Source organism: Thunnus thynnus, chromosome 21, assembly GCF_963924715.1.
Source record: "Thunnus thynnus chromosome 21, fThuThy2.1, whole genome shotgun sequence".
Lineage (NCBI taxonomy): Eukaryota > Metazoa > Chordata > Actinopteri > Scombriformes > Scombridae > Thunnus > Thunnus thynnus.
The window spans coordinates 9,309,120-9,335,799 of NC_089537.1; the positions used below are offsets into that span (position 1 = coordinate 9,309,120).

General features: G+C 41.2%; 1 protein-coding gene across 3 annotated transcripts in view; it reads left to right on the top strand.

Moving 5' to 3' along the window:
- Positions 1-25,179, top strand: part of asap1b (ArfGAP with SH3 domain, ankyrin repeat and PH domain 1b) — a 62,722-nt gene extending 37,543 nt beyond the window's left edge. The window contains exons 8-28 of one of the 3 annotated variants that reach the window (XM_067577489.1): positions 195-270; positions 1,124-1,210; positions 2,233-2,333; positions 2,473-2,542; positions 5,676-5,763; positions 6,018-6,066; positions 8,760-8,926; positions 11,456-11,589; positions 12,123-12,214; positions 12,310-12,496; positions 14,590-14,675; positions 15,822-15,937; positions 16,029-16,096; positions 16,793-16,900; positions 18,314-18,542; positions 20,666-20,734; positions 23,126-23,204; positions 23,326-23,390; positions 23,474-24,021; positions 24,740-24,862; positions 24,979-25,179. In XM_067577489.1, coding sequence (XP_067433590.1) covers positions 195-270; positions 1,124-1,210; positions 2,233-2,333; positions 2,473-2,542; positions 5,676-5,763; positions 6,018-6,066; positions 8,760-8,926; positions 11,456-11,589; positions 12,123-12,214; positions 12,310-12,496; positions 14,590-14,675; positions 15,822-15,937; positions 16,029-16,096; positions 16,793-16,900; positions 18,314-18,542; positions 20,666-20,734; positions 23,126-23,204; positions 23,326-23,390; positions 23,474-24,021; positions 24,740-24,862; positions 24,979-25,053 — 2,617 coding nt within the window. In that variant the 3' untranslated portion in view covers positions 25,054-25,179. Of the gene's footprint in view, positions 1-194; positions 271-1,123; positions 1,211-2,232; positions 2,334-2,472; positions 2,543-5,675; positions 5,764-6,017; positions 6,067-8,759; positions 8,927-11,455; positions 11,590-12,122; positions 12,215-12,309; positions 12,497-14,589; positions 14,676-15,821; positions 15,938-16,028; positions 16,097-16,792; positions 16,901-18,313; positions 18,543-20,665; positions 20,735-21,384; positions 21,547-23,125; positions 23,205-23,325; positions 23,391-23,473; positions 24,022-24,739; positions 24,863-24,978 lie in introns of all 3 variants that reach the window. The other 2 variants (XM_067577488.1, XM_067577490.1) reach the window with 2 other exon arrangements.
- The last annotated feature ends 1,501 nt before the right edge of the window (positions 25,180-26,680 follow it).

Genomic DNA, 26,680 nt, shown 5'->3' on the forward strand with positions numbered 1-26,680 from the left:
TATACATTAAACATAAACTGCACCAATCTCTCCCATCTCCTTCCTCTGTCTGACCTTTACAATAACCAAAAGGAGAGCAGTGCACCGCCTGACATTTGCAAAGTAGTAATTCCCATAAATGACTGATCTGTGTGCCGTATTAATTCCAATAAATGTTAAAGTCAGTGAAATTCAAACAGACCTCTGTTCTCCAGTTTCTTCCAGGATGGCTTGAAGACAGCGGATAAGCTGAAGCAGTACATTGAGAAGCTGGCAGCTGATCTCTACAATGTAAATACTCACAACCATTTACCTTCTGATTCACTCTAATGCTCATTTTTTAAGTTTCATTTGCACACCTGTGTTTGTGTACATGCCTACTTTGGTTATCTGAGCTTTTTTTTTTCCTTCTTTCTGAATAAAATCAACACAGTAGCTGATTCTAATGAAAGTATTTGCATGAGCTGTAAATGAAATAATCAGATAACGTGTCATATTACATGCAGGAAGTTATAAGATAAAAAGGGTTCTGTTATGCTCAGCAAATTTAGCACTCCATCACAAGGAAACCTTTGAAAAAAAAAACAGGCCGTTTTCCTATTTACTTTACTGCTGTGCTTCCTCCTGAAGCAGCAGTTTTATCTGAATATAATGCTCCTGCAGCTTTTTGTAAGAAAGGTTGAGTTATCTCCCGGAAACTTATAAACCTCACTTATCAAAGGATGTTAACGCTTCGGAAAGTAGAGGTGAGACAAAAAGATCTCACACTGTGCTGATAAATCCCAAGAAATTTAATTTAACACAGCAACTTAACGATGCCTGACACTCTGTTAAATTATATTTACTGGGAGCTGGTAGTGCAGTGTGCAGATCGTTTGTTTAGTTTAGTTTTTTTGATCCAACGTCTGCTGTAAAAGTTTTTGCTCTACACTCCGTTTGTCAAAGCCTGGGAAAGTCACACAACACATAAATTGTGGAGAAGTGTGAGAAATAGCTTGTAAATGTCAAAACTTAAAAAAAAAAAAGCCAGTATGTTTTTTTTCCCAAGAGAACAAACACACATGTGAGAATGTGCAGAAGGTGAAAAGATATTTGATTTCAGTCAAGGTATCTTTTCCTCACCTTTGCGTTTTCTTCTCATCAGATCAAACAAACTCAGGATGAGGAGAAGAAGCAGCTGACTGCCCTGCGGGATCTGATCAAGTCCTCCCTCCAGCTGGACCAGAAGGAGGTAGGCAGGTCACACGCAGCCAAATTTAAACTTGTAGCAGGTGAAAGTTTGTTTTGTTTTTTTACCAGGCCACCACAAACTGAGTTAAACGCAGCCATGGCAGACCTGATTCAGTCGTCCAAGTCGATAGTTTTGATAGTTTACTTCCTCTCACTCTGGCCTCTACCAGGTTTGGAGCTTGTCTCCTGCAGCACAGAGCGAGTGCCCAGTGCTGTACCATGCTGGTAGCCAGTGTGTGGTAGGCTTTGCTGGTGACCAGTGTTGTGCCTCACTGGCTGCTCAGTGGAGAGCCACTCACTGCCCGACTTAACACCACATCACATACAGACACATAAAAAAACAAACACTGCCAACTCTGGCTTTAACTTATCAACACGGGCTGCTGTGGCTGTACGTGGATTTTTCAACGTCCCCCTCGGTTCACTTTTGCACAATCTGTCTGCTGTTCTGCATGACACAAGTCGTACCAACATCCTTTACTTTCACATTTAATTCACACTTTCTATAGTTTCCCTTGTTAATAGCACCCACGGTAAGCACGGGTTTTAGAAAGTAAACACTTAAGTTTGTGGTTTCGGTCGGCACACGGGCGGGCGTCACACTCGTTCACACTCACCGCCTGCACCTGAGCTGGATCTTTCACACCTCTCCCCTCTATCTCCCCCTCCTTCTGCCTTCTCTGCTTGTCTGGAATCAAGTCTAGAAGAGTAAGTGATGGTTCATGTTGAGCATGCTGGCATCTATCTGTTCTGCTTGACAGTAGAGTGGTTTGACCCTTTAGAGGTGTTTCAGAGCATGCCCTGTAGGTTCTTCTAGTTTTCTTATAGCACTCTCAGTTTGATATGATAAAAAAAAACAGACCCTGTACTTTGATGTGTCGAGGATCGGTTTGCTGTGTGTTTGTGTTCGTGTTGCATGTCTGCAAGCAGTTCCTCTGTATTTTTACTGTGTGTTTAACGTTGGTATTGTGTGTGTGCGTGTGTGTGTGTGTGCGTGTGCATGTGTTGCGTGGGTTTGCACAGGACTCGCAGAGTAAGCAGGGTGGCTACAGCATGCACCAGCTGCAGGGAAACAAGGAGTTTGGCAGTGAGAAGAAAGGGTACTTGCTGAAGAAGAGTGATGGGTAAGCTGCTAACACAGCCATTATTTTTAAAAATGCTGTAGCGCACGGTTCATGTTGCATTAAAATTTAAAGTGCACATAGAGAAGAAAGACATGACAACCCCTTCACTAATGTGCCCCCCCCCCCTTCACCCTCACAGGCTGAGGAAGGTGTGGCAGAGGAGGCAGTGCTCAGTGAAGGGGGGCATCCTCACCATCTCTCATGCCACAGTGAGTATAACACAAATGCACACACACACACACACACACACACACACACACATTCATACGAACCCCCTGACCCCCATGAGTGACTGTGCTCATCAAAGGGAGAGCATCATGCGGGGAGGTTTGTGCTGGGCTTTCTCAATCTGGAGGCTGGCAGAGTGGAATTGACATAGATCGGTCGTCATGGCAACCCCGTCTCCCTCCCCATCGCCCCTCCCCCCCCCTCTGCCTGCTGCGCCTGGGTGACTCATCTCAGAGCGAGTGTGAGCGTACTGTATATGCTGGCACGTCTGTAGCGTAGCCTCCGCTCAGCAGCAGTCGCCGTGCAGTGTGACGCCTTCTTTCTCTGCGGACGGCAGGGATCTGAAACCAGATTCAAATCTGAATTAACTCTGTAAGGCCGTCCGTCATTGAGTTATAACCTCCTACTGGGCCTCAAACAAAGAGAGCTGCTGGATTTTGGAGCTTAGTAGAAGCAGTAAATTTTGCTAATTGTGGCAGAGAAGTGGCAGGTCTCTCATCGGACACAGATTATGAATAATCTTACTGGTGACTTTTAAAAAAAGCAGGAAGATTTTTGAAAATAAAGGTTGTGGAAATAGTTTGTACTTAACTGATCGTCACTGCACTTTAAAGACCAACGATTACATCATCCAAAATGATATTGTTGCATAAGTGAAGCTTGAAATATGTCACCCTGGTGTGTAAGAAAAGCCAGCTTGGGACAAATATTTAAGATGCCACACATAGTCTGAGACTGGAAACCAAAACAACAAGTTAATCCATCGTTATGTAGTGAAGGTCATCTGATTCATAAACAGCAATGTCTGAAAAGTACCACAATAACTAAGATGACTCGATTTAATGTCATTACAGAAAAAAAACTGGATTAAAAAGCAAACAGAAGCTGAGTTTGTGATTCTTACTCGATCAATTCAACGGGCTGATTTGCTTGTATGAAAGGATCTCAACAGTAAATGGATTTAGCCAATTTCTTTACATTAAATATAATAAAACAACGTTAAGAAGATTATACATCACTTATATATTTTAATATATTTATCCATTTGGGATTTATTTACCTTCCATTGCTGATAATCAATTGCACAACCTTCCTTCCTCTGGTCCAATTGATAGATGGAAAATCAGCATATTGTATGGATCATAATTCAAAATATATACATTTTAACATATTTTGGTACTTATATTTCTCATGTAACCAGACTTAGATTTAGTTTTTAGCCACACTAGCTTAATACTGTAGTTGCTCTAATGTTGCTCGAGCCACCACTTTGGTCTAGAAATGAAATATCTCAACAAACAATCTAACAACCACCAGCCTCAGCTGCACTTTGTGTTTAGTCCTAATCAGCAAATGTTAGCATGCTACCACGCTAAGCTAAGATGGTGAACATTGTCAACATTATTATATTATTATGTTGTCTAGTAATAGTTTGTGTGTTAAATCAGTTAATTTGAGAGTGATACCAGTTTACAATTTTCTGTTTTGTATTTTGGTTGAACTGTTTGTTTATATTTTGATCACAGATTATGCATTTTTAGCTAACAGTATTCATGTAAATGTTTAAATTTGAGATTTGAGGATAAGCTCAGTCGGTGCATAATGAACGTGACTGATGTGATCGTGAGCCGTTTTTACAGTATTAGGGTGTGAGCTTCATTCAAACCTTTATATAGACGCTGCCTCAAACATGATGACATGATTTCTGTCTAGGAGGAGGGAAGTGGTTTTCTCAGACGCAACATGAATTGCTTCCTTTTGTTCTACTGAGCGATGAAGGGACTGAACTTTAACCTATCTGTGTGCTCTGATCCTCTGAACAGTAGTTACACGAGAGCTTATAATCATTTGTCTCTGTCTGGAGGCGGTTTACTGCCACTCCAAGAGTGTTTTTTTTCTTCAGGCCTTGTGGCAGCTGAACTCTAGGTGACTCTAGTTGACATGGCGGGTTGCCAGCAGGCCAGCAAAGCTCCAAGGCTCATCACAGACTGTTAGCATTTCATTAGCACGTGCCCCGGCCCCTCCTCTGCTCGGGCACTGGCAGGAGACAATGCTCGGTATACATGTGCCAACTAGGCACATTATTACAGTACACAGCCCGGCCAGTCCGGTCCAGTTTCTTAATGGGGACTGGAGAAACCATTAGTTCAGCTTGTTTATGTGTGAAAGTTTTACAACATTTATTCTGTAAATATTTTGATTCCTAATGTACATATTTGGATCATAGTGATCAGTCTATTGACAGAAGATTATACAGCAACAAGAGTCTACAGCCGTGCTAGCAGCTCTGTGAGGCTGAACTCAGGCAAAGTGGTGCTTTGAGATAAATGCAAACATCAGAATCCTAACATGCTCTCAATGACTGATGCTTAGCAGGTAATGTGCACCATGTTCCCCATCTTAGTGGTAGCATGCTAACATTTGCAATAAACACAAGTTCTAGTTGAGGCCGATGGTAATGCCATTAGTCTTGGAGGTATCATTGGTCAAATTAAAAGATTTGACCTGATGATGGCACTGGAGGAAAAGTTAAGGGATTACACGAGTAGCACATGAATGTCAGTCCCAGATTTCATGGTAATCCATCTGATATGTATTTCAGCCAACATTTCAATGAAAAACATCAACCTAATTGTTTCACCAGAGTAAAGTCAGGCCGAAGTCATTAACATTCATCACTGTGGTCACCATGAATGTCTATGTCAATTTTATTTTTTTATTGGCCATCTGTTGTTGAGATATTTCAGTCTGGACCAAAAGTTGTGGACTGACCGACCATCCCTAGAGACACACCACTAGCAAAACTAATAAAAATGCCAAACATTTGAGACGTTCCAACTGTCGAATGTGAGAACTTGCTGTTCCTCTCTGGTGCATATCATTGTATATTGACTATCTTTGAGTTTTGGACTGTTATTCAGACATAACACACTATTTTAAAATGTCACCTCGGCTTCTGGAAAATACTGATGTCCATTTTTCACTATTTTCCAACATTTTATACACTAAACTATTGATAAACCAAATAAAAATCTAATTTATAGAGACCCTAGTGTGTAATAATGAGTGTTTTTGTGACCTGTACGGTCTCCATTGTGATCTTCTTGCTTACAGTCCAACAGGCAGCCGGTCAAACTCAACCTGCTCACCTGTCAGGTGAAGCCGAGCGCCGAGGACAGGAAGTGCTTCGATCTAATTTCTCGTAAGTTTTACACACGTGTACTGTACATCTCACAACATACATATATATATAAATGTTAGTATGAACATCGTTGGGGAATTCCTTCCTCTTAAAACCATCAAGGAGCGAGAATCACACCACAGTGACACTTTTTTGTATAACAGGATTATTTTTAGACTGTTTGAACAACAGATTTCAAAAGGTGATATATGTGAATATTTTATTCTGTCTGTTGCTTCTGTTATATTTAACGTCATGGTTTCTGTATTCCACAGATAACCGGACATATCATTTCCAAGCTGAGGATGAACAAGAGTTTGTCATGTGAGTACTTCAGGGTAACAGTACACAGAAAAGTATTGCTTGTTTTTGCTTTATGACCACAATGAAAAAAAGGGAACTAGCATTATTTCCTAACGTTTATGAGGTCACCTTTCACAATATAACTGACTTCTCACATCTGATAAACACAGAAATCAAGTTAGATGTTTGTGTGCATGATCACAAGCTGTCACAGAATTATTTTTATTAATGGGGGTGGTTGGTTAGTTTCTATATCTTTTTTCATACCTGAAGACAGGAAGCGTTAAACTTTGTCATGAACGAGAGACTGTTGAGAGTGGGTAGCAGTGGGATTTGTGGTCTGCAGTAAATCAGGTCGCTGTAACCTCATACTGCTGTTTCCCACGAAGTCACACACATGCATTTAGGTGGGCACACACACACACAGACACACATTATCAGAACAATAGATATTAAACCGTTTTCGAAATCAAACATCGCCATTTTGTTTTTCTGTAGACTTTCATTTGTTCAAGGAGCTTTTTCACATTTGATTTGGTTTTACAACTAAGTAAAGTAATAAATCGAGTAATAATCATTTGTGTAGCTCTTTTTAAACAAGAGACAACATAAAGGGACAATCACACATATAGAATACGACAGCATAAAAGACAGTTTCATATAAAATCATCCGTAAGGTAGAAAGAATCAACAGAAGCAGTAACACGACAGAGCTGTATTTGACAAACATTTAATCTAGTGGTCAGACAAGAGGAGTCTATAAAAATGTGTTTTAAGATGGATTTAACAGCTCAGACAGTGTCAGCAGATCAAATACTAAATGGAAGACTGTTCCAAAGCCGAGATGCCAGCACAGTAAACAAAGCTATAGCCGCTGCAATGAAGAATAAGTAATAAGGAAATGGAAGATTTTATTATTTCTGGCAGATTTTGACTTTGTTAAAAGACGGTGAGATGTAAGAAACTTGTGCAGAAGGTGAGAAACGGATCATTTATAATACATGTCTGTGCTTATATTTCCACTGAGAACCAGCATTGTGCAGTTCTTTCAAATGAAAGTATCAAGTATCAAGGTCGCACTGGCATTTATTTGTTCATTGTTGGATAAGCTTGACTAAAATGTTCTCTCATTTCTCGACTGATAACACTCAACATTGTGGACATAACAAGTAAACCCTATGTTGCTTCTCAAGGCCCTGAATGATTCAGAAACACTGAATCATCAAAACAAAACTGAATCCAATTACACTGAATCTTCTTGAGCTGTCTAGACTAAAACACAGCCTGTAAAAACTACAAATACAGCCCACAACAAAAGTGATTTGTAGCACTTTTGTTCTGGGCTTTTTGTTTGTCTGAAACTTTGTTCCAGCGCCGTTGCGGTTGTGCCACTTGCTTCGGTACTGCTCGCACACTCTGTATCTCCACGTACACGGAGTCCTTTGGGATCCTGCTCGCTTCTCCTCACCGCCGCTTCTGTCACGCACTTCTAGTCGCAGCAGCAGCAACATCTTCATGGGATTTTCCATGAAATATTTAGTATTCCATAGGGCTCCTGCTTTAGAGCAGTCACGCTCCCCCACAATTAGGCTTTGAGCATTATAATGCAGATTATAAGTAAACACAAAAACACTTTGGCTCAGCATCTGCGCACCTACGCATCTGTGGATTAAAATATCTTGTTTTTTTTCACACATACAGATAAACACAGAATCTAACACATCAGCTTCTGTGCCCACTCCCTGTCTGGCCTCTCTGCCTTTGCAGACAGGCTTGAGTGACAATGACAGAGGAAGTGCTGACGTCAGCCACACAGAGACTGGTGTGTGTGTGTGTGTGTGTGTGTGTGAGGGCCAGTTCAGCGCAGGAGCAGATTGTACTGTGAAGTGAACTGCAGGAGGCCATGTTTGAAAGGCAGCTACAGTGTTTCCTGTGTAATGACCACAGTACTGCGTGGGCGCATCTGTGTGTATGTGTGTGTTCTACCTAATAAAGGAAATAAATCAAGCAAGCACAAACAGACTGTCGAGGAGAGTCATTCAAAATTAAGATGTTTTGATATACAAAAAATACCCACAGAGTTAAGTTCTCCAGATGTCGTCTTTTGTGAGGTCTGATCTGATTATTGCTTCACAGGTTTTAGCCAACAGTCAGTTAATGCATCATGTGTGTAGTGAAGAGTAAATCTTTTTTTGGTCCACTTATACAGTCTGTAAGTGTTTGTCCTCTTCCGCCATTAATAATAGATTAGTGTTTGAGTTTATGGAAACAAACACCTTACTCTGTTATAACTATAATTAACTTTTTTGTGGTGTATTTTATCATTTGTCTAAAGCTGAAATGATTAGTCAGTTGGCAGAAAAATAACTGTTTATATAATTAACGGGTTTCAGCTTTTCAGTTGTGAAGATTTGATAGTAAACTGGATATTTTGTGGTTTCGGACGTTCAAAACAAGCAATTTGAAGACGTCGCCCAGGATTTTAGGAAATAATGATTAGCATTTCTCAATTTTCTGATATTTTATAGACCAATGAATCACTTATTAAAGAAAATAACTGTTAGTTGGGGGCCTACATTTTTATTTCAGCTAATTTACTCATATCTGATGTTTTTTTTAATCTTTTGGTAAAATAACTTTTTAATTGTGTTTTATAAAGTGCAATATGAATAAAAATTCTCATAACACCAACAATTATCTCTTCCCACGTGCAGCTGGATCTCAGTGCTGACCAACAGTAAGGAGGAGGCGTTGAACATGGCATTTCGTGGCGAGCAGACCAGCGGAGGTGAGGACGGTTTGGAGGACCTGACTAAAGCCATCATAGAAGACGTGCTGCGCATGCCGGGCAACGAAGTCTGCTGCGACTGCGGAGCCGCAGGTGTGTATTATATATATTATTGTTTGTGCGTCCAGAGAGGCTCCATCCTGTATTCACATCCTCTTCCTGCGTTGTGCTGAGTCAACGCTCACCTTGTTATGTGAAAAGACAAACACCTTCACTTCAGCATTTTCCGCTTTAACTGTGGGCAAATCTTTTATTCAAAGCCAAACACCAATTCTGATATCTTTGCAATGTCACAGCTGCCCTGAACTCAGCGTCCTTCAGTTAGACGGTAACTGAACATGCTGCACTGCAAATCCCCCCCTGCAGCCCTCTGCAAACAAGCAGCTGCGTGTGTGTGTGTGTGTGTGTGCGAGCGTGCAAGTGTTGTTAGCATTCAGGACACAACCCGATCCTGATCCTCCCCCGCATTATGAAGCAAAGACTCAGCACTCAGGAGTGGCATAGACATTCAGGCCTCCTGACACTCAACACACACACACACACACACTCTCCACTGTCGACACAAACGCACTCAGCAGCTCACCCACCGACTGACGGGAGGACTTATGCTCCGAGGGGGAAAAAAAAACATTTCTACGCTTTGAGAAACAACATCATTACATCACGTTGTTACATAAGCCACACGCTCTGCCGACCCCTGCAATCTGCACAAAGGGGAGGTAATTTGTCATGTCTATACTCTTGTTGCCGCATCCGTTCATATACACGGATCCAGTAGTAACACATGTTCCAGATGTGGGTTTAAGCTTTATTTCCTGGTCGATTCCGGTTAAACCACAATAGATCTTTAGGCACTGCTGAGGAGATGAAAACCTGCTCTGATATGACTCTGTGTCCTCGGCGCATAATATTAACTTCATGGTTGAAATGTCATTGAAATGACTTTCAAAGGTCGCCTCTTCGTTCCCTCTGATCTGAGTGGAAAGAGGACTCCATCTCATTTGATATTCTCCCAGGATCTCCCTCTATAAGACACAGCTTTACAGCTTTAGTATTAAGCAGCTATAGAGGTCACCGTGCATCCTCTCATCATGCTCAACATGCTCCCTGTGACCTATCACCAGCTTGCATCTGTTCATTGTGTCATGTAAATGTGCGTGCGTGCCTCGCCTTCTGTCTTTGTGTGTTTGTGTTTTGTATGACTCACTGGTTTTTTGGGCTGCCTCCGACGTTTTCCACCAGCCTCTGGTGTTCTCTTGTCAGATCGAGACAGAACAACATCCCTCTGCCCCTCACAGCATCACTAAGCTCACAACCAGCAGAGCCGAGCTGTACGTATAAAGCTCACTTAAATCTCCCGGATTGCATCAGAACATCGGGCAGTGATGCCGGTCATTCACTGCGGTTTAGAGGGTGCAGCGTGAACTCGTTGTATAGCTCTGTTACATCTCAACGTGCTTGTGCAGTTTGCTTTGCAGCAGGTTACGCAACGGACTCCTGTCTCCATGCTGCAATATGATGTGACTACGGGAACAGTTTTATGTCTACAAGAGTCTTCCAGTGTTCTGTAATATCTGTTGAATTTATAGCTGTCTGCAGAGTACATATGGTCAATAAATGAGCTTTGGTTGAAGCAGTTAGTTGACTGTAAAGCAAGGTTCATGAGTAGAAATACACCTGTTTTAGCAGACCAAATCATTTTTTATCAGCGAAAATAATTTTGTTTTTAAGAAATAGTACTGTAACAGAAACAATAAAATGTCACAACCCCTCAGAGAGGCCCTGTAGAGCCTGTCCTGTTTGTTCAAATAAAACTCTGGTGTGGGATTTGCATACTTCTTCGTCTACAGGAAGAAAAAAAAAAAAAATCCAACCTGAAACACATTAACACTCGCACACAAAAACAGGTACAGCTGATAAACCCATTTTTGGCCCCGTGTTGTTTAGTGTTGTTTTCTGGTTCCCACAGAGAACTGACCGATCGTACAAAGTGTTCAGTTATTTTATGATCCACACAGTGCAACTAAAAAGAACTTTTATAGCAGAAAAACGTTCAACTTTTGTTAAACGTTGGTGTCGGTGGTTTTGGTGTTAGTGCCTTACAGTTAAACAATAATAGCTTCTGTTTAGGCTTCAAGGCAAGTTCTACAATCATACAAGAATAAATCATGTAGGGACACAGAGAAACCAATTTCCCTACTGACAGCAGCCTCGCTAGACTAGGATATAAGGCAGGCACACGCCTCATCGTATTTTTAGTGAAAGGGCAGGACATTTGCTTTTTATTGCTGAAACATCTCTTCCTTTTTGGCTTTATTTAACAATGTTCCTGCTGTTTTTTAGTTTAATTTGCATGGTTTCTGGGTATTGAAGTTACTGCATCTCTCTTTCTGCCAACTTTCACTGTTACCTGGTGCAGCTTAAATCAAAATATATCATTTGATATTCAGTACAGGCGTAAATATGAGGCATATATCCAACTTTAAATAGTTTTATTGGACCTACACCATCTGTCCACTCATGATCACACTTGACGGAAGCAGCAACCTTATACTTTATGTTAAGGAGAACATGCTATGTGGATCATTAACGTTCATTTTCTCATATTTTCCGTGTTTATAGACCCTAAGTGGCTGTCCACCAACCTGGGGATCCTGACCTGCATCGAGTGCTCCGGCATCCACCGAGAGATGGGGGTCCACATCTCCCGCATCCAGTCCATGGAGCTCGACAAGCTGGGAACCTCAGAACTCTTGGTGAGTCATTTTGCGCAGAGAAATGGTCTACCGAATGAATAAATAGCTTTTTTTTTTTTTTTTGAGTCAGCAGCAGCAGTCTACGCCCTTCACTATTTTCATCTCTGGTGAAATATTAGAAATAATGAAAGAGTAGTAGAAACACAGGAGAGAGCAGGATTTGATCCCTGAAGCAGCAGGGAGGTAACCTGATGCGCCAGATGGTTTGTTACACAGAACCATCTGAGAAGTCGTCCTTGGAAAATGTTTGGAAAAGTGCAGACGCTTTCAAAATATACTCGGCAGGTGTTTGGATGAACCATCTGTCTATCATTGTCTTACCTTGCGAGGCAGCTGGATTCACAAGATCACACGAGAATCCTCACAGGACGCCGATTGGTCCGAGCCACTGGCGGTTCAGACACAAGAGTGTAACTCGAAGCCTGACAAGAGGGATTCTCACGTGATCTTGTGATGCCGAGATCTCTGAAAACATGTTGTACTTGTCAACATGACCCTGATCTTACAGTAACTTCTCCCTCTTTCTCCCTCAGCTGGCCAAGAATGTAGGGAACAGTAGTTTCAATGAGATCATGGAGGGAAACCTTCCCTCCCCTTCACCAAAGCCCACTCCCTCCAGTGACATGTAAGTACTCTCTGAGAAAAAAAAACTCCTCGTTTTCAAACAACTGACTGAATCCCTCCTTTCTTAAAACACTATCCTCCATATTTTGCTCATAGGACAGTGAGGAAGGAGTTCATCAACGCTAAATATGTGGACCACAAGTACGCAAGGAAGACGTGCACGTCTGCGGCAGCTAAAATGATCGAGCTATTCGAGGCGGTCCAGTCCAGGGACCTGCTGGCCCTCATCCAGGTTTACGCAGAGGGGGTGGAACTTATGGAGCCCCTTCCAGAGGCGGGGCCGGTGAGTCTGATCTTTAAGGATAGTGTTCAGTTCACCCAAATCAACGAACGTATACCTCACCATTACCTCTAGTGATATCTGGCCATGCAGATAGTTTTACAGTAATGTGTTGAGGTTTTGAGATATTTCTCTGAGATTGGTGGATGGAATTGCGTTTTTTTGTGCACAAAACACTGAAAACAGTTTTCACAGGAACGATTTTATATCAGAGAAGTATTCATAATGAAAACTTATGACAGAAAGATTTGTGAATTATCCAGTAATGACCAGAATACTTGGAATTAACTAGATTGTATTAGAGCTGCAACAATTAGACAGGAAATGAATTGGTGTAATTGAATGATTATTTGTCATTATTTAAGCAAAAAGGCAGAAATGTACTGTTTTCAGCATATATATGAGAAGATTTAGAGCTTTTCTTTGTCATAAATGATTGCAAAGTGTTGGTCGGACAAAATAACACACATGAAGGCGTTACCTTTGACTCTGGCCAATCATAACAATATTTTTTAAACATTTTCTGACATTTTATAAACCAAACAATTAATCGACAGAATAATTGGGACCACGTCAGAAGACAAACGGGGTGAAAAGCTTTCCATCATAGTGATCAGAGAGAGAAAACTGTCGGACGCAAACCCGACGTCAGAAAAGGTTTCAGATGCTCTTCAAACATCCTACAGCTAACCTCACTGACCCTCCAGACCATTGTTATTAAAAAAGACATATTTTAGTGGCGTTTCAGAGGATTTCTTAAAATCTTTCTGCATGCGAGTGTGAAAATAGGTTTTTCCTTTTGTGATTTTGGTGAACTGGCCCTTTAAAGCCCCTTTCACACATGCAGTCTATCCCTGAAATGTTCAGGAACGTTTCCTGCATGGATGTCATGTGTGAACGCGAGCAGGGATCGATACTCCGCCGGCTTTCCACCTCAAGACCGAGTAACATCACAGAGAATTTATGTTCTGTAGAATCTCAGCTGCACTCCGGTTCCCTCCCATGTCCCGCTCTTACATCGCTGCAGTACATTGCATCATTGATCACATATGATCTCATACTAGCGTACAAAGCCTTTAAAACTGCGGCCCGGATCTCTACACATTTTGCTGTAGTTTCTCATCCTGCAAAGTTCATTCTCAGCAGGACGACCGACGCTGACACATTTCTGCCAGTTGGTAAATGATGTGGTGGTTAGAAATGGGTGTAACAGTTGGAAATTTTTTTTTTTTTTGAATCATGCGGATAAGATCACCAGCAGGTGGTGATATCCAGCAACCTCCACCACATAATCGGGCATCATTGCTGTCGAGTCCATATTTACTCAGATGATTCATGTCTCTGTTTTTTATTCTGCGGTTCAGCCTTGCTTTTTATATGTTTCCTTCCCTTTTACACCACTGATTTTTGTATAAACGGATGTTAAATACACAAGCAATAGATGGTGAAGCTCTTGCACCATAAACAATGTGGGTGATCAGACTTCATGTGACATAAATGGGTCAAGGTTTCATAACACAGACATGGTACTTCTTTGATGAAAAATTAAATGTACAATGCAGCAGCGGAATAAAAGAGGATATTTTTTGGTGACAGTAGGAGCTGCTGCTGCTGCTGCTGCTGCTGCTGTCTGCACTATGAAGTCTGACTCACTGATATCTGATCCGCTCCTGTCAGTACATCTGAATAGCTGCAGACAGCACAGTGACATCCCGCTCCACGCACCAACCCTGAGACACAGACGACACGACAGGAATGCGTGACTAAATACAGCCTCTGCTCAACCGTATAGATACCGAGATGCCACAAAAAAATACAGCACATATATTCCTCACATTCATATATTTCATCTTTTACCTCCATCTTTAATGTTCTGCGTAAAGAAATTAAGCCTAGATCCTGTTTTAACACGCCGATTCAGATGAAATCGCGGCAAATCTCTGCATTATTCCTGCAGAAATATTATTTTTAGGAGCCATTTTGTTTACTGCAGCTTGTTTAAATGCTGAAAGAGACACGGAGAGGGAGAGAATACAGAATGGATGCTGCCCAGATTGTCTCACCGTGTCTTTGCTGTGTTTGATGGCCCCCTGCAGGAAGCTGGAGAGACAGCACTGCACTACTCTGTACGGACTGCTGACCAGACCTCACTGCACTTGGTGGACTTTCTTGTGCAGAACAGGTACATTTTCTTTAAGAGTTATTTGTATTAGAACGTTAGAAAAGTGTTGTGTGAGAGTTTGGATTGTTTTTGTGAGTTAAACAGCTTTCAAAATGTCTTTTAAACACACCAGTGGTTTACAGCAAAATGATCTAGTAAACAACTCTTTTGTGTAAAACACACAGTCGAATCGAATTTTGATCTAGCTGTCTGCTGCGAGTCTCTCTGTTCTGTGCTTCAGTCTGTATTAAAGCAGTGGAAGTGCAGAGGAAAGCTTAGCGCTGCACAGCTCAGCTCAGATTCCCACAAGGCAAACAGAAATGGGTCAAGCACTTGTTCTCTGCCTTAATTTATTCCTCTCTTTTCAATTGTTTACCCACCACTGCTCCAGCAGCCTCCACAGGAGAAGTGGAACCCTCTCCATTAATTAATAGCTGTGCTCATACAGCGTTGTGCTCGGCCTTCGTTATCATAGAATATTTTTCTTGCCCTTTCTGGGAACCACTAAAGATCTTTTTTTTTTTTTACTGTACTTACTGTTAATATTGTAGTGTGAAATTGGTTTTGCACAGCTAATACAAGGTTAGATTGCTTTTTCTAAGCACTAACCTTAAAGGACGTATTCACAATTTTTCAAGCGTGTCTTTAAAACAACAGTCAGTCGTCCGTATGAACAGTGAAAGAGGTTTTCCCTCGCTGTAAATCATTCCTCCTGTTCATACTGGCTGTTAAAATCAAATGTGTTTTCAATTGTGGAAACAGAGTCGAAAAATCATGAATCTATCCTTTAATTCATCATCTTAAATCCTAATTTTGCTGTTCTTATGAGAGTACTTAAGAGTTTTTAAAGGGAAAACACAGATCTATGTTTTAAAAAATGCTTTTCTCTCATGTTAAATCACAAGAGCCTGGGTTTTTGTTTTTTTTATTCCTTTTTTTGCTGTATATTATATTATTCACTTGGGGGTTTTTTGTATGTTACTGTGTTTTGTGTACAACAAGCTGCTCCAAACAAATTGCCCCCAGTGGAATTAATGAAATTGTTTGTACTGTATAGTAATGATACATTAACCTGAATCTGCAGGACTGTGGAAAACACCTCCAGCTTGTGACCCTTTGCCCTGACTGTGTGTGTGTGTGTGTGTGTGTGTGTGTGTGTTTAACTAGCGGAAACCTGGATAAGCAGACGGAGTGGGGGAATACTGCCCTGCATTACTGCTGCATGTACGAGAAGCCCGAGTGCCTCAAGTTACTCCTGAGGGGCAAGCCGGCCACTGACATCCGTGAGTCACATGTCGAGGTTCATCCTCTCGTTAATGTCGCCCACGTATCAGACTCTTTTTAACTGTTGAATATCCCCTTGCTCCCCCTCAGCCAATCAGAACGGAGAGACGGCGCTGGATGTTGCCAGGCGACTGAGGAACACTCAGTGCGAGGAGGCAGTAAGTATTTCTCACTGACAGAAACAGGAGCACCCAGCTGGAGCTTTTGGACATCACAGGAGATGATTTTAATGGTCTATAAACATTTCTAAGTTGAAAAAAAAACACAATTTATTGCTGTAAAGATTGCGTTTGATGAGACGTTCATTGACCAGTTTATGGGCAGATTAGTCAAAACACTAGATGGCAGTCGAAGGTCTGTCTCCAGCCTCAGGCAACAGGGACAGCAGAGTGGAAATAATTGTTGATGTAGGTTTATTATTAACGCTAATATGAGCGTGCAGACAAAAACAGCCATCTCCAATGCAATTTGAGACTTGTAATGAATAAAAATCACTCTACATTTACCAAGATATGAGGTTCTTTTCTTAGTTATATTAGTAAATAAACGTTTTTAACCATATATGAGTGAAACAGAATGACTGTTTTGTAGATTTTTGTATGATAATCCTAATTTTTATGACTGATCCTGACTTCTAGTGTTACTGTAACATATTGTATTTCTTCTCTCCCCCCCTCCCCTTACTCTTTATTGTATGTCTTGTTTATAGGGTTTTGTATTTTATTTGCAATCAATTTTGTTGCTGTTTTCCATGAATTAATGATGGTTTTGGGTTGAAAGAGCACTACAGCTTGTTTTTTTTATGTGTATAACTGAGTCATATGTGTGTGTGTGTGTATGTTTGCGTGTGTCAGCTTGTGCAGGCTGCAGAGGGGAAATTCAACCCTCACATCCATGTGGAGTATGAGTGGAGCCTCAGACTGGAGGAGATGGACGAGAGCGATGACGATCTTGACGATAAGGTTCGAGCTTGAGCTTGTTTGAGCTTGATGTTCAATCAGGTCTTCATTAAACTCAACACCGTGCCGTTGAACCGAAAGATGAAAACGATTTTCGAGTCAGTCTGATGTTCAAGTATGATCAAGCGGTGTTTCTCCTGCTGGGGATTCTGTATAATTTTAGGCCTCCTTTTATCTCTTTGTCATGTGTTCTCCTTTATTTTTGTGGTTAAGTGACCAAATTCATTTGACATGTTAAGATGTTTCATGTTAACATGGAATTGAAATACAATTTGAAGCATCAGTAAGTCACGCTTTGATGTCATTTCCACAGAATCAAAGAACAGGGGCTTCGCTCTAGATTCACAAATCTGTACTGACTGAACTTCATATGCATGAAGGCAAAAATACAGCATGTAGTAGAGGCACACACACCAATTTATTCTACTTATAGTTGCTTCAGTACACCATAGTGCAATGCAGCCTGGAAAATTGTCCATAAAGAGGTAAACGAGGCAGGTTGAAAGACTTCCCAGTTATTAATGGAGTGATTTGCAGGTCAAAAGTCATCTAGACAGGAATAGTAAGTTAAAAAAGTTTGAAAAGCTTCAGCTACAGCTAAAGGTTTCAGCTACATTTCAATGACTATATTTCAATGTGAAGCAGGACCTTATTACATGTTTAACACGGTGTTGAAACAATGATTATATACAACCAAGATGTCCTCAAAACTTTACTTTTCAGCCACATTTAGGCAAGTTTTAACCCAGACATCTAGAAGTATTTTTGTCTGCAATTCACCAAATCTGTGCTTATTGTTTTTTTTATACCACGCAAGTGTAACAGCATCTTAGGCTGGATTTTCAACATTGTCAAGGTTGAGCTTCAACTGACTTGATAACAGATTTTCAACAATTTCAAGGAATCTTTTGGGAAACATTTTTGGGGAAATATTCTTAATCAATTTCTTGCAGAGAGTTGGATGAGAAGATTGATACCACTCATGTCTGTGTGTTAAAAATATGAGCAGCTAGAAAGCTTAGCTTAACATAAAGACTGGAAACATAGATACAGTCTTTGTGGTCCTGCAGGAGATTTATTTTCACAGCCTGTATATATTCCACACAAATATGGTTAAACAGCTAGCCGGGCTCTGTCCAATGGTAACAAAATCTGCCTACCAGCATCTCTAAAGCTCATGGATTAACATGTTATATCTCTTTTTGTTTAATCCGTACAAAACCGAAAACCAGCTGAGACTCCATAAGAGTGTTTTATTGACCTTCTCATCTAACTCTCGGCAAGAAAGCAAATAAGTGCACTCCTGAAAATGTTACAGTATTCATTTAAAGCATCTGCATGTAGGGTTATAATGTCTGCTATGCAAGGATCGAGGTCTGAGCTCCGTCTCATCCTGTCGTATATGTCCCTCTGCAGCCCAGTCCCATCAAGAAGGACCGCTCCCCGAGGCCTCAGAGCTTCTGCCACTCCTCCAGCCTCTCCCCTCACGACAAGCTCTCCCTGCCGGGCTTCATCAGCCAAAGGGACAAACAGCAGCGTCTGTCCTACAGCGCCTTCACCAACCAGATGTACAGCGCGTCCACAGACCTCTCCTCCTCCCCCGTGGCCGACGGACCGCCGCTGCCACCCAGGAACCAGGGCAAAGGTCAGACCTGCCCGCTCCGAACGCTTTCGAGCTTGCATCCATTTTCGGACAACATCCACAGTTTTATCAATCTATCTTATAACCATGATAGTCAGTAAATTCAGTAGATGTTCTCCTTATATTTGTTATGCAAATGCTAGCCGTAATGCAAATGGTCTAAAGGTTGTGTGTATGCTGTGCACGATTACTGTAGAGGGTTGATAGCCTGTGAAACTGCACTTTATTATGTCTGTTAATGTTTGATTACATCCAGGACAGGGCTCGGTGCTTCATAATCACTATTCTGGGAAGTTTCCTCTCTGCACTGTCAGTCAGTCTACACAGACGCACATTAACACACCCCGCAGTGGAATCCAATTTGTCAACACACAGATCAGAGGGCGGGAAGCAGGTGTCATTAAGATTGCTTACACAGTAAACCTTCAGGAAAACATGGCTGCAGGAGAGGGCACGGTGGCAGTGCTTAGTCAGGCGTGTGAAAAGGGAAGTCGAACACACGTTTAATCATTAGCCTCGACACAATGTACACACGCGGTATACTATGAGCTTGCTGTCTCTGCAGTGTTGGTATTAAAAATAACACTCCTCCCTCTGAGGAGGGATTTAAAACACTGACAGTTGCAGCTTCAGTAAGCGACTGAAAACATTGCAAAAGCTTACACTGCCAAACACCCATCTTAACAAGTCATTTAATCCATTTATGAGCATTAAAATCTTATTTTTCTTAACACAAGAGGTGTGAAATTTCACCTGTTTCCAATGCAAATCAACATGTTTCATTTAGACCTTTCACAAGAACCTTTTTAGGAACTTTTGACCAAAGGAACATTATCCAAGTTCCTGTTCCGGGTGTATTAGGTTCCAGTAGCCGAGGAAAAGAGCCGGGTGACATAAATGATGCAAACGCTGATCACAATGGAAACATTTCATGCGATAAGAGTGCGTGACAATGTAGTAACAACCACAAAAACAAAGAAACTTAGAAACCTTTAGTCTCGCCATGATTTGACGCTGAGAAAGCCCCTCTTTGCTCAGGATAACAGTTTGACACCTTCACTTAGTTTTGACGCCGTGTTTCCCACCATCACAGTGCTACTTAGTAAACAATGATCTGCTGGAAACTTGAGGCGCAGCCATGTTTGTAACAGGAGAACACTGGCTGCAAGTTGAGTTACTTGAACGAGCCTCTGATGAGTTGATCCGATCCACCAGAGTGTCATCTGAACACTTCAATGGAAGAGATGCAACTCAAGGAAATCTGACCTTTTGAATAGAGGAGTTAAGTTGGTCAACGCCATAAATTTGCTTAAATTTGATCGCTGACCTAGAAATACTGCAAAACCTTAAATATTTCTTCTTCTTTTTACATGTCATAACTTAGAAACATAATGATTATTTCCAGGTTTACGTGAAAATATTAGAGATTTTCAATGTGGTCTCAGATTTTTGGACCTCATCGTATATTTATCGATATTGACGTAACTAATCATTTTTTAAAAATTGCCCTGCTCTACCCAGGAACTGTCAGGGCAGTTTGCTGTACTGAGTATTACTGCCTAGTGAATCACAAGCCTCAAGGCTTTAACTTCTTGTGTACAGCATTTGTATTCGACTTCCCAATTAACGGTTTTTAGTTCCTGAGTGTAGCTGCTTCATATAACGATTAGGTTGAAAAGAGGCTACTAACGCGTACACTTAAATGGTCTCAAGCAAGAGTTTTTACTTTACTTTAACAAAACATTGGAAACAAGTGGAGTTTTAAGTGTGTTTTATGCAAAAATAAGATTAAAACTCTGAATGAGAGGCTAAATGACACACATACATGTAAACTAACATGCTAACTCTTCAGATGCTCCAGACTAGCAGCGCAGCGCTCCCTCTCTCTCTCTCCCTCTCTCTCTCTCTCTCAGCGGGCGCTGAAGAGCTCACCCCCGAGGCCAGCTGTGCGACGTTTCTTCCTCTCTTTTTTGCTTTGCTTGCCACCGATAAAGATTTTCATCTTGTTCTTTTATAATGTGTGGGAGCAGCTCTTCTTAAGACTGACATACTGTAGATTCTCTCCCACACTCCTCCTCATCTCGCTCTTTTCTTTCTCTTTTTTGTTTCTTCTCTTATTCTTTCAGCTCCACACTTGGCATTCCTTGGCTCTCATTCGCACTACGCCACACTGGCTGGCACTCGACCATACATCAGTGAATATCCTGTTTTTATGTTCTCCCCCTTACTCGGCTGTGTGCCCCATATACAGTTATCCCTCAGTTGTTTCTTCCTTTACGGCTCAAGATTCGCAGGGTGGTGGTGGTGTGTGTGTGTTTTTTTTTAAGTAGACAATGGGACCATGTAGGCAGGCTGAGTCTCCAGTTAATTATTTCTTGCCTACATGAATTTTTATCTTTGTGGAATCACATCCACCACCCTTGAGCTGTAAACTCTTACCACAGCTGATTCCTCTCTGGCTGAGCTCTCTATTAGCTGCTTTCGTCCTATTTTACTCTATATTAGTGCCCGATAGACACAGGCAAGCATATTCATAAACAAACTGACCAGAAGAAACGTGCCCACAACCCAAATCATAGTGTCCCTTTTCATTATTTTGCATTCCCGTCCAGACATTTCCTGTTTTATATTTGTTCGGAGAGTATGTTGTTCGTTTTGTTCTAACGTGTATCGTCATTTTGTCCTGCGAAGCGTATTCCTGACAGCAGAAACACAACCTTTTCCATATTCTACTCTCCTCTCCTCTCTTTTACCTTCTCTGGGTTTTTGGGGGGGGGGGTTAACAGACTTGATTATTTTTTGGGGGGCCTCATCACCTCATGTGTTTTATGTATCGCTCCTCCAGCTCCTCCCCCATCTGGCCCTCCCTCTACACTCACAACAGGAGGCAGCTCCACCCTGTCCAAGAAGAGGCCTCCGCCCCCCCCTCCTGGACACAAACGCACCCTGTCTGACCCACCCAGCCCGCTCTCTCACAGTCCACACAGTAAAGGGGGCTTGACTGGGGGTGAGAAGCAAGCACACGTTACAATAGGGCTGCAGCCTGAAGCATGAATATCAGAGATTAGAGGCATATTTTAACAGTATTTTAAAAGATTTTGACAAAATAATCTTAACTCAAAGTCCTCTTACTAGCTTTTTCTGGAGCTTTTAACCATTTATCAACTGTTTTACAACCTGTTATCATGTGACTTTAGTTCCATATTGACATCACATGATCACAACTGAACCGACTCCCTTCACTAAGACTGTGAGATGCGGTTCAAAGGTTCAATAAAAAATTTTTAAAAACGCTTGTAAGTGGACCTTGAGTTAAGATTATTTCATCAAATGTTCCCAAAGTTAAGAATTAACTTTCATGCACAAATGTTTAGAAATTTCTTTGGGGTTCGGGGTTTTTTTTTTTAATTTTACAGAGAACTTTGGGTGCCTATTTTATGTCTCTTTGTGCAGTTTTAAGGTATGTCAAATGGTGATACGAACCTATGAGCTTTCCATGGATATGTGTAGAAAAATAGAAAATAAATAGAGGATAAATTAGTCACATAAATAACATAAAAGCAACAAATCGTCACCACTGAAAAGCTGGAACTAGTGAATGTTTGGCAATTTTGCTTGAAAAATTGATACTTAAATGATTCAGCAATTATAAAAATACTTAATTATTTTTCTGTCGGTCAACTAGTAATCAATTCATTAATAAATTAATACCTCGGTATGTGTCGAAGCAAAGAGCAGCACCTTTCAAATGTTGAAAAATACACAATTAAACTTCTCCAAAGATACATGACTCTTAAACAAACTGCACCGGATAAATTATGTATTTATAAAGCTATTTTCACGATTAACAAAGATTTGCGATCATATTAAACTTTAAGTCTACAGGCTATTTATTTACATGTTTCTAACATTCACAACCATGGAGGCTAAATGCCAACGACTCTATCCGAAAGAAAACTGACGTTATCCAGGTTTAAACCCTCGTCTTGAACGGTATTTAGAAGTTGGAAACTGGTCATTTTGACACGAGAGGAAGCATTTCACTACTTTTTTAGAGACGATTGATCATCCACAAGTTAAGCCAAGCAAAGTGTACAAATCAGCATATCTTGAAACTGCATAAAGAGATGTCAATGACTTTTTCTTAGTCAGGGTTTTGCTTAATCTAAACTAAAAAAAATTATCTTGTCACCACCACTCAGAGACAGAGGGAACGAAATCAAACGCACCTCAGTCATTTTACTTCCAATCTTGTGTCTTTTAGGTGAATCACAGGGATATTTTTCCTGTTACTCCACTTGTTATCATTCGTCCTCTGTGGTGTTTGTGCAGTCTGTGTCACACATATAACGTCCAACCACTAATTAAACAATGACACTTTCTATTACACAACAACCTCAGTTTTCCAGACAACACAGGCTCATGGAAAGCTCAGCCAGATGACGCCTCCCTCATTGTTTTTTTTTTTCAAAACCATCACAGCATGTTAATTTAATTCCACATTTATATCAAATTAATCTCTTTGGTGGGCGCTCTCGTTATGGTGTTGAATAATCTATTTGTCGTCATTAATGTTGAAACTTTAGGAAGCGACTCCACCCCTCCTCCCGTCAGCAAGATGTCTCCGGTATCTAACAAGTTTGAAGGCATTCCTCAGCAGCAAAGGTATCACAGATAGAAAACCTCCGATCTGTCTGAAATGTATTGTATCATCTGCGATAATGAAACGTACAAGCATCTTATTTGATCGGGTTTTACTTTGATTAATTTGAAAATCTTTTCCCAGCACTACTTCAAGCAACACAAAGTCTACACTTGGTCCAAGGGTTCTTCCCAAACTACCTCAGAAAGGTAAAGTTTGTGCCGGTTTTTCATTTTAACGTGAACTCTTGAACTGAAGAAGTTGTTAAAAACTTGTCTCGTTATCTCTCCAGTGGCATTGCGGAAGATCGACACCATACACCACCCCTCTATGGATAAGCCCAGCCTTCCTCCAGAGGTCTTCCAGAAGTCCCCGCCGGGAACCGAAACCCCTCAGAAGGCTCCTCTGGCGGACAGGCCTCAGCTGGGAGACCTGCCCCCCAAGCCGCAGCCGTCTGATCTCCCCCCTAAACCCGGAGAACTTCCTCCGAAGCCGCAGCTCTCTGACCTCCCTCCTAAACCTCAGCTGGGGGACCTCCCGCCCAAACCCCAGCTCAAAGACCTCCCTCCGAAGCCTCACCTCGCCGACATCCCCCCTAAACCCGGGACAGCCGAGTCCGTTCCCAGACCGCCTCCTGGAGAGACGGCGCCGAAGCCTCAGACGCAACCTCCGCCTCCACCTCAACCACAGCCTCAGCCTCAGCCTCAACCTCAAGACTCGCCGTCACCTAATCAGCAAGCGAATATAGTGGCCCCCTCTCAACAAGCCGCTGAGGACACCAACGGGACCCCGGCGGGAACTGCAGAGACCCCTGTGCCCCTCCCGAGGAAGATCAACACGGTACGCATGTGCTCGCTGTTTCTCTCAAACATTTCATCACATATTTTAATTTTTAAACTGAGGTGAAATCTGTACTGGACCTCTTTTTCAGAGCTTCCTTGTGTGATTTTTTGTTTTTTTAGGACATTTTTTAGAAACATTGTGTGAACGATACAAATAAAACAGGGACCCGCTTATAAAACCATTGCTAGTGGTCAAAAACCTTTATGTTTCACTTCATGTTTCACACCTCCACTGATGCATTGCTTTAGTTTTTTTTTTACATATTAGTGGTTTTAACTTTTGTTGATGCAGAGGTGGTACGGGTCAGCTTTTTTCCCAACTGCTGGCTATAATTTATATGACTTCAGCAGCATTCACTTGTTTTTAAATCACATTCATCACATTTTCCTCACCGAGAACATACCAGAAACAATTAATCAGAGACTCTAAATCAACAAAGTGTCCAAAGGGCATAAAATATTTCCACTCATACATGACCATAAAATGTGAGAATGGTCAACTGCCTTTTCATTTTTCCTTTCATGGGTATTTCCTCAAATTTCAAAGGGATTTTTTTTCCCCCTGAACCTGGTGCTCACATAGAGATCTGCTGCTTTTCACTTTGCTTTTATGAATTTGATGCTTTACACAGTGGGATTACAAAATTTAATGAAAGTCGACTCAAAATAAATCAAGTGTGTGTCAACAATGATAACAGTTTTATCTGTATGTGCAGGGGAAGAGCAAAGCCCGCCGGGTGAAGACGATCTACGACTGCCAGGCTGACAATGATGACGAACTAACATTTGTTGAAGGAGAGGTGATAATAGTTACAGGAGAGGAGGACCAGGAGTGGTGGGTAAGTCCAGCAGCTTTACGGTTTACTGAACTCTGAATTGTCTCAAATGTACAAAAAGGCAAAAAACGCTTTATGCTCTTTTTCTTACATGCTTTCTTTACAATTTTTACTTCCAGATCGGGCACATTGAAGGAGATCCGGAAAGAAAAGGGGTGTTCCCCATGTCTTTTGTGCACATCCTGAGTGACTGACAGCCAGAAAGACTTGCACTACGCCTCTCCCTAAACTGGGAGCTCCTGTAAATAGCTATCAAAACACCTCTTGTCACAAGACAAGTGTCCTAAAAGAAAAAAAAACAAAAAAAAACAAAGAAACAACCCAAGAAGGCTCATCTAGCCATGGATGCTTCATCCATGCTGTACAAAGAATGTGTGTATTCTTCCTCTACCAGTATTATCTTAACCCTATAGCACGGCTGTGACGAAGCCACTCTCAAAACCCTAGCACTTACCTAAAGTCTATGTTTATGCTGTTACTGTGTATATATGTATGTAAATATATATATTTGTGTGTGAGTGTATATACATGTTTTATTGTACAAAACATGTACCATTGCTCTCTACCTGTCAGATTAAAACATCAGGGCAGTAGAGGATGAATTTTATCTGTATTAATTTTACTGGCCCTCAAGTAATTATCAGCTTATATTTCTGGAAAAAGGACAAATAAGAAAAAGGAATGTGAAATAGGTCATGTCACTATTTGTGTCTTGCATCCCTGTTTACCACCATAATTGACTGAAGAGGCAGGAGTCTCCCACTAATCTTCCCGAGATGAAAAGAATTTCATTAAATGTACTCCTTGTTCTTGCTTGCTTTTGTGTGTACACGTATTATGGTTGTTTTACAGTATAGAAACCTGCTGCTACTGTGTGGTGGAATAGCAAAGCCTGTGGTTCACTGTTGGTCACTAATTTACTCCTTGTTACACTGTTCACTGTATGTATGCTCTGTGTGTGAACTCGACGCCATCTCCACAGTCCTTTGACCTTTTTCTGTGCATGGTGTAACAATGACTGGAATTGAGTGGAGTGCTGCGTTCAAGACGCTCACCTCAGGGGTTTGAAGAGCCACTATAAAAGCAGGACTACACAAAAGGTATCCTGTTGTTAAAGCCACTATTAATGACAAGTACGGGGAAACTTAACGAGGACATCTTAGCAATAACTTGATTTTTCTGACAGGCTGGAAGTTTCACAACAACCTGTGTTCACAGATTCAGTGTCTTGTAAAACCTCATGAGCTTGAATTTTTTTTTTTTTTTTTAGTTTGAGTCATGTAATATCATTCCATGTTACTGGATTCAGTACATTTTTTCCAGGTTTGCCTGTGAACCAGAGATGTCTTTTAGATGAAGGGTGGACTTGTAAAAGGCTGGAGAGCCAAATGTATTTTCACCCAGTCCTCACTGACTTGCAGTTCTTCCCATGTTAAGGAACAAACCCATCAACCCATTGTATCATTAAAAGTGCTGTACTTAAAAACTCTGAGCCTGCTTTTTTACTTAAGTCATTCTGGTTTGTGCCTCCCCTTGGAATTTCAAAAACTCTGGAATAAGGAGGGGAAAGAGCATTTCTAAGCAGCTTATTCAAGTGTAGCGTTTGACTCATGTTGAAGGAACACGTTTATTCTCTGGCAGAGAGTTTAGCCATTTTAGAGAAGATTTATACCAGCAGTGGTGGCAGAAATATTCAAATCCTTTAAGTAAAAGTAGAAATATGGGCATCTAAAAATATTCTATTACAAGTAAAAGTCCTGAATTCAAAATGTTATATAAAAGTACAGAAATATAATCAGCAATTTCTACTTAAAGTATCAA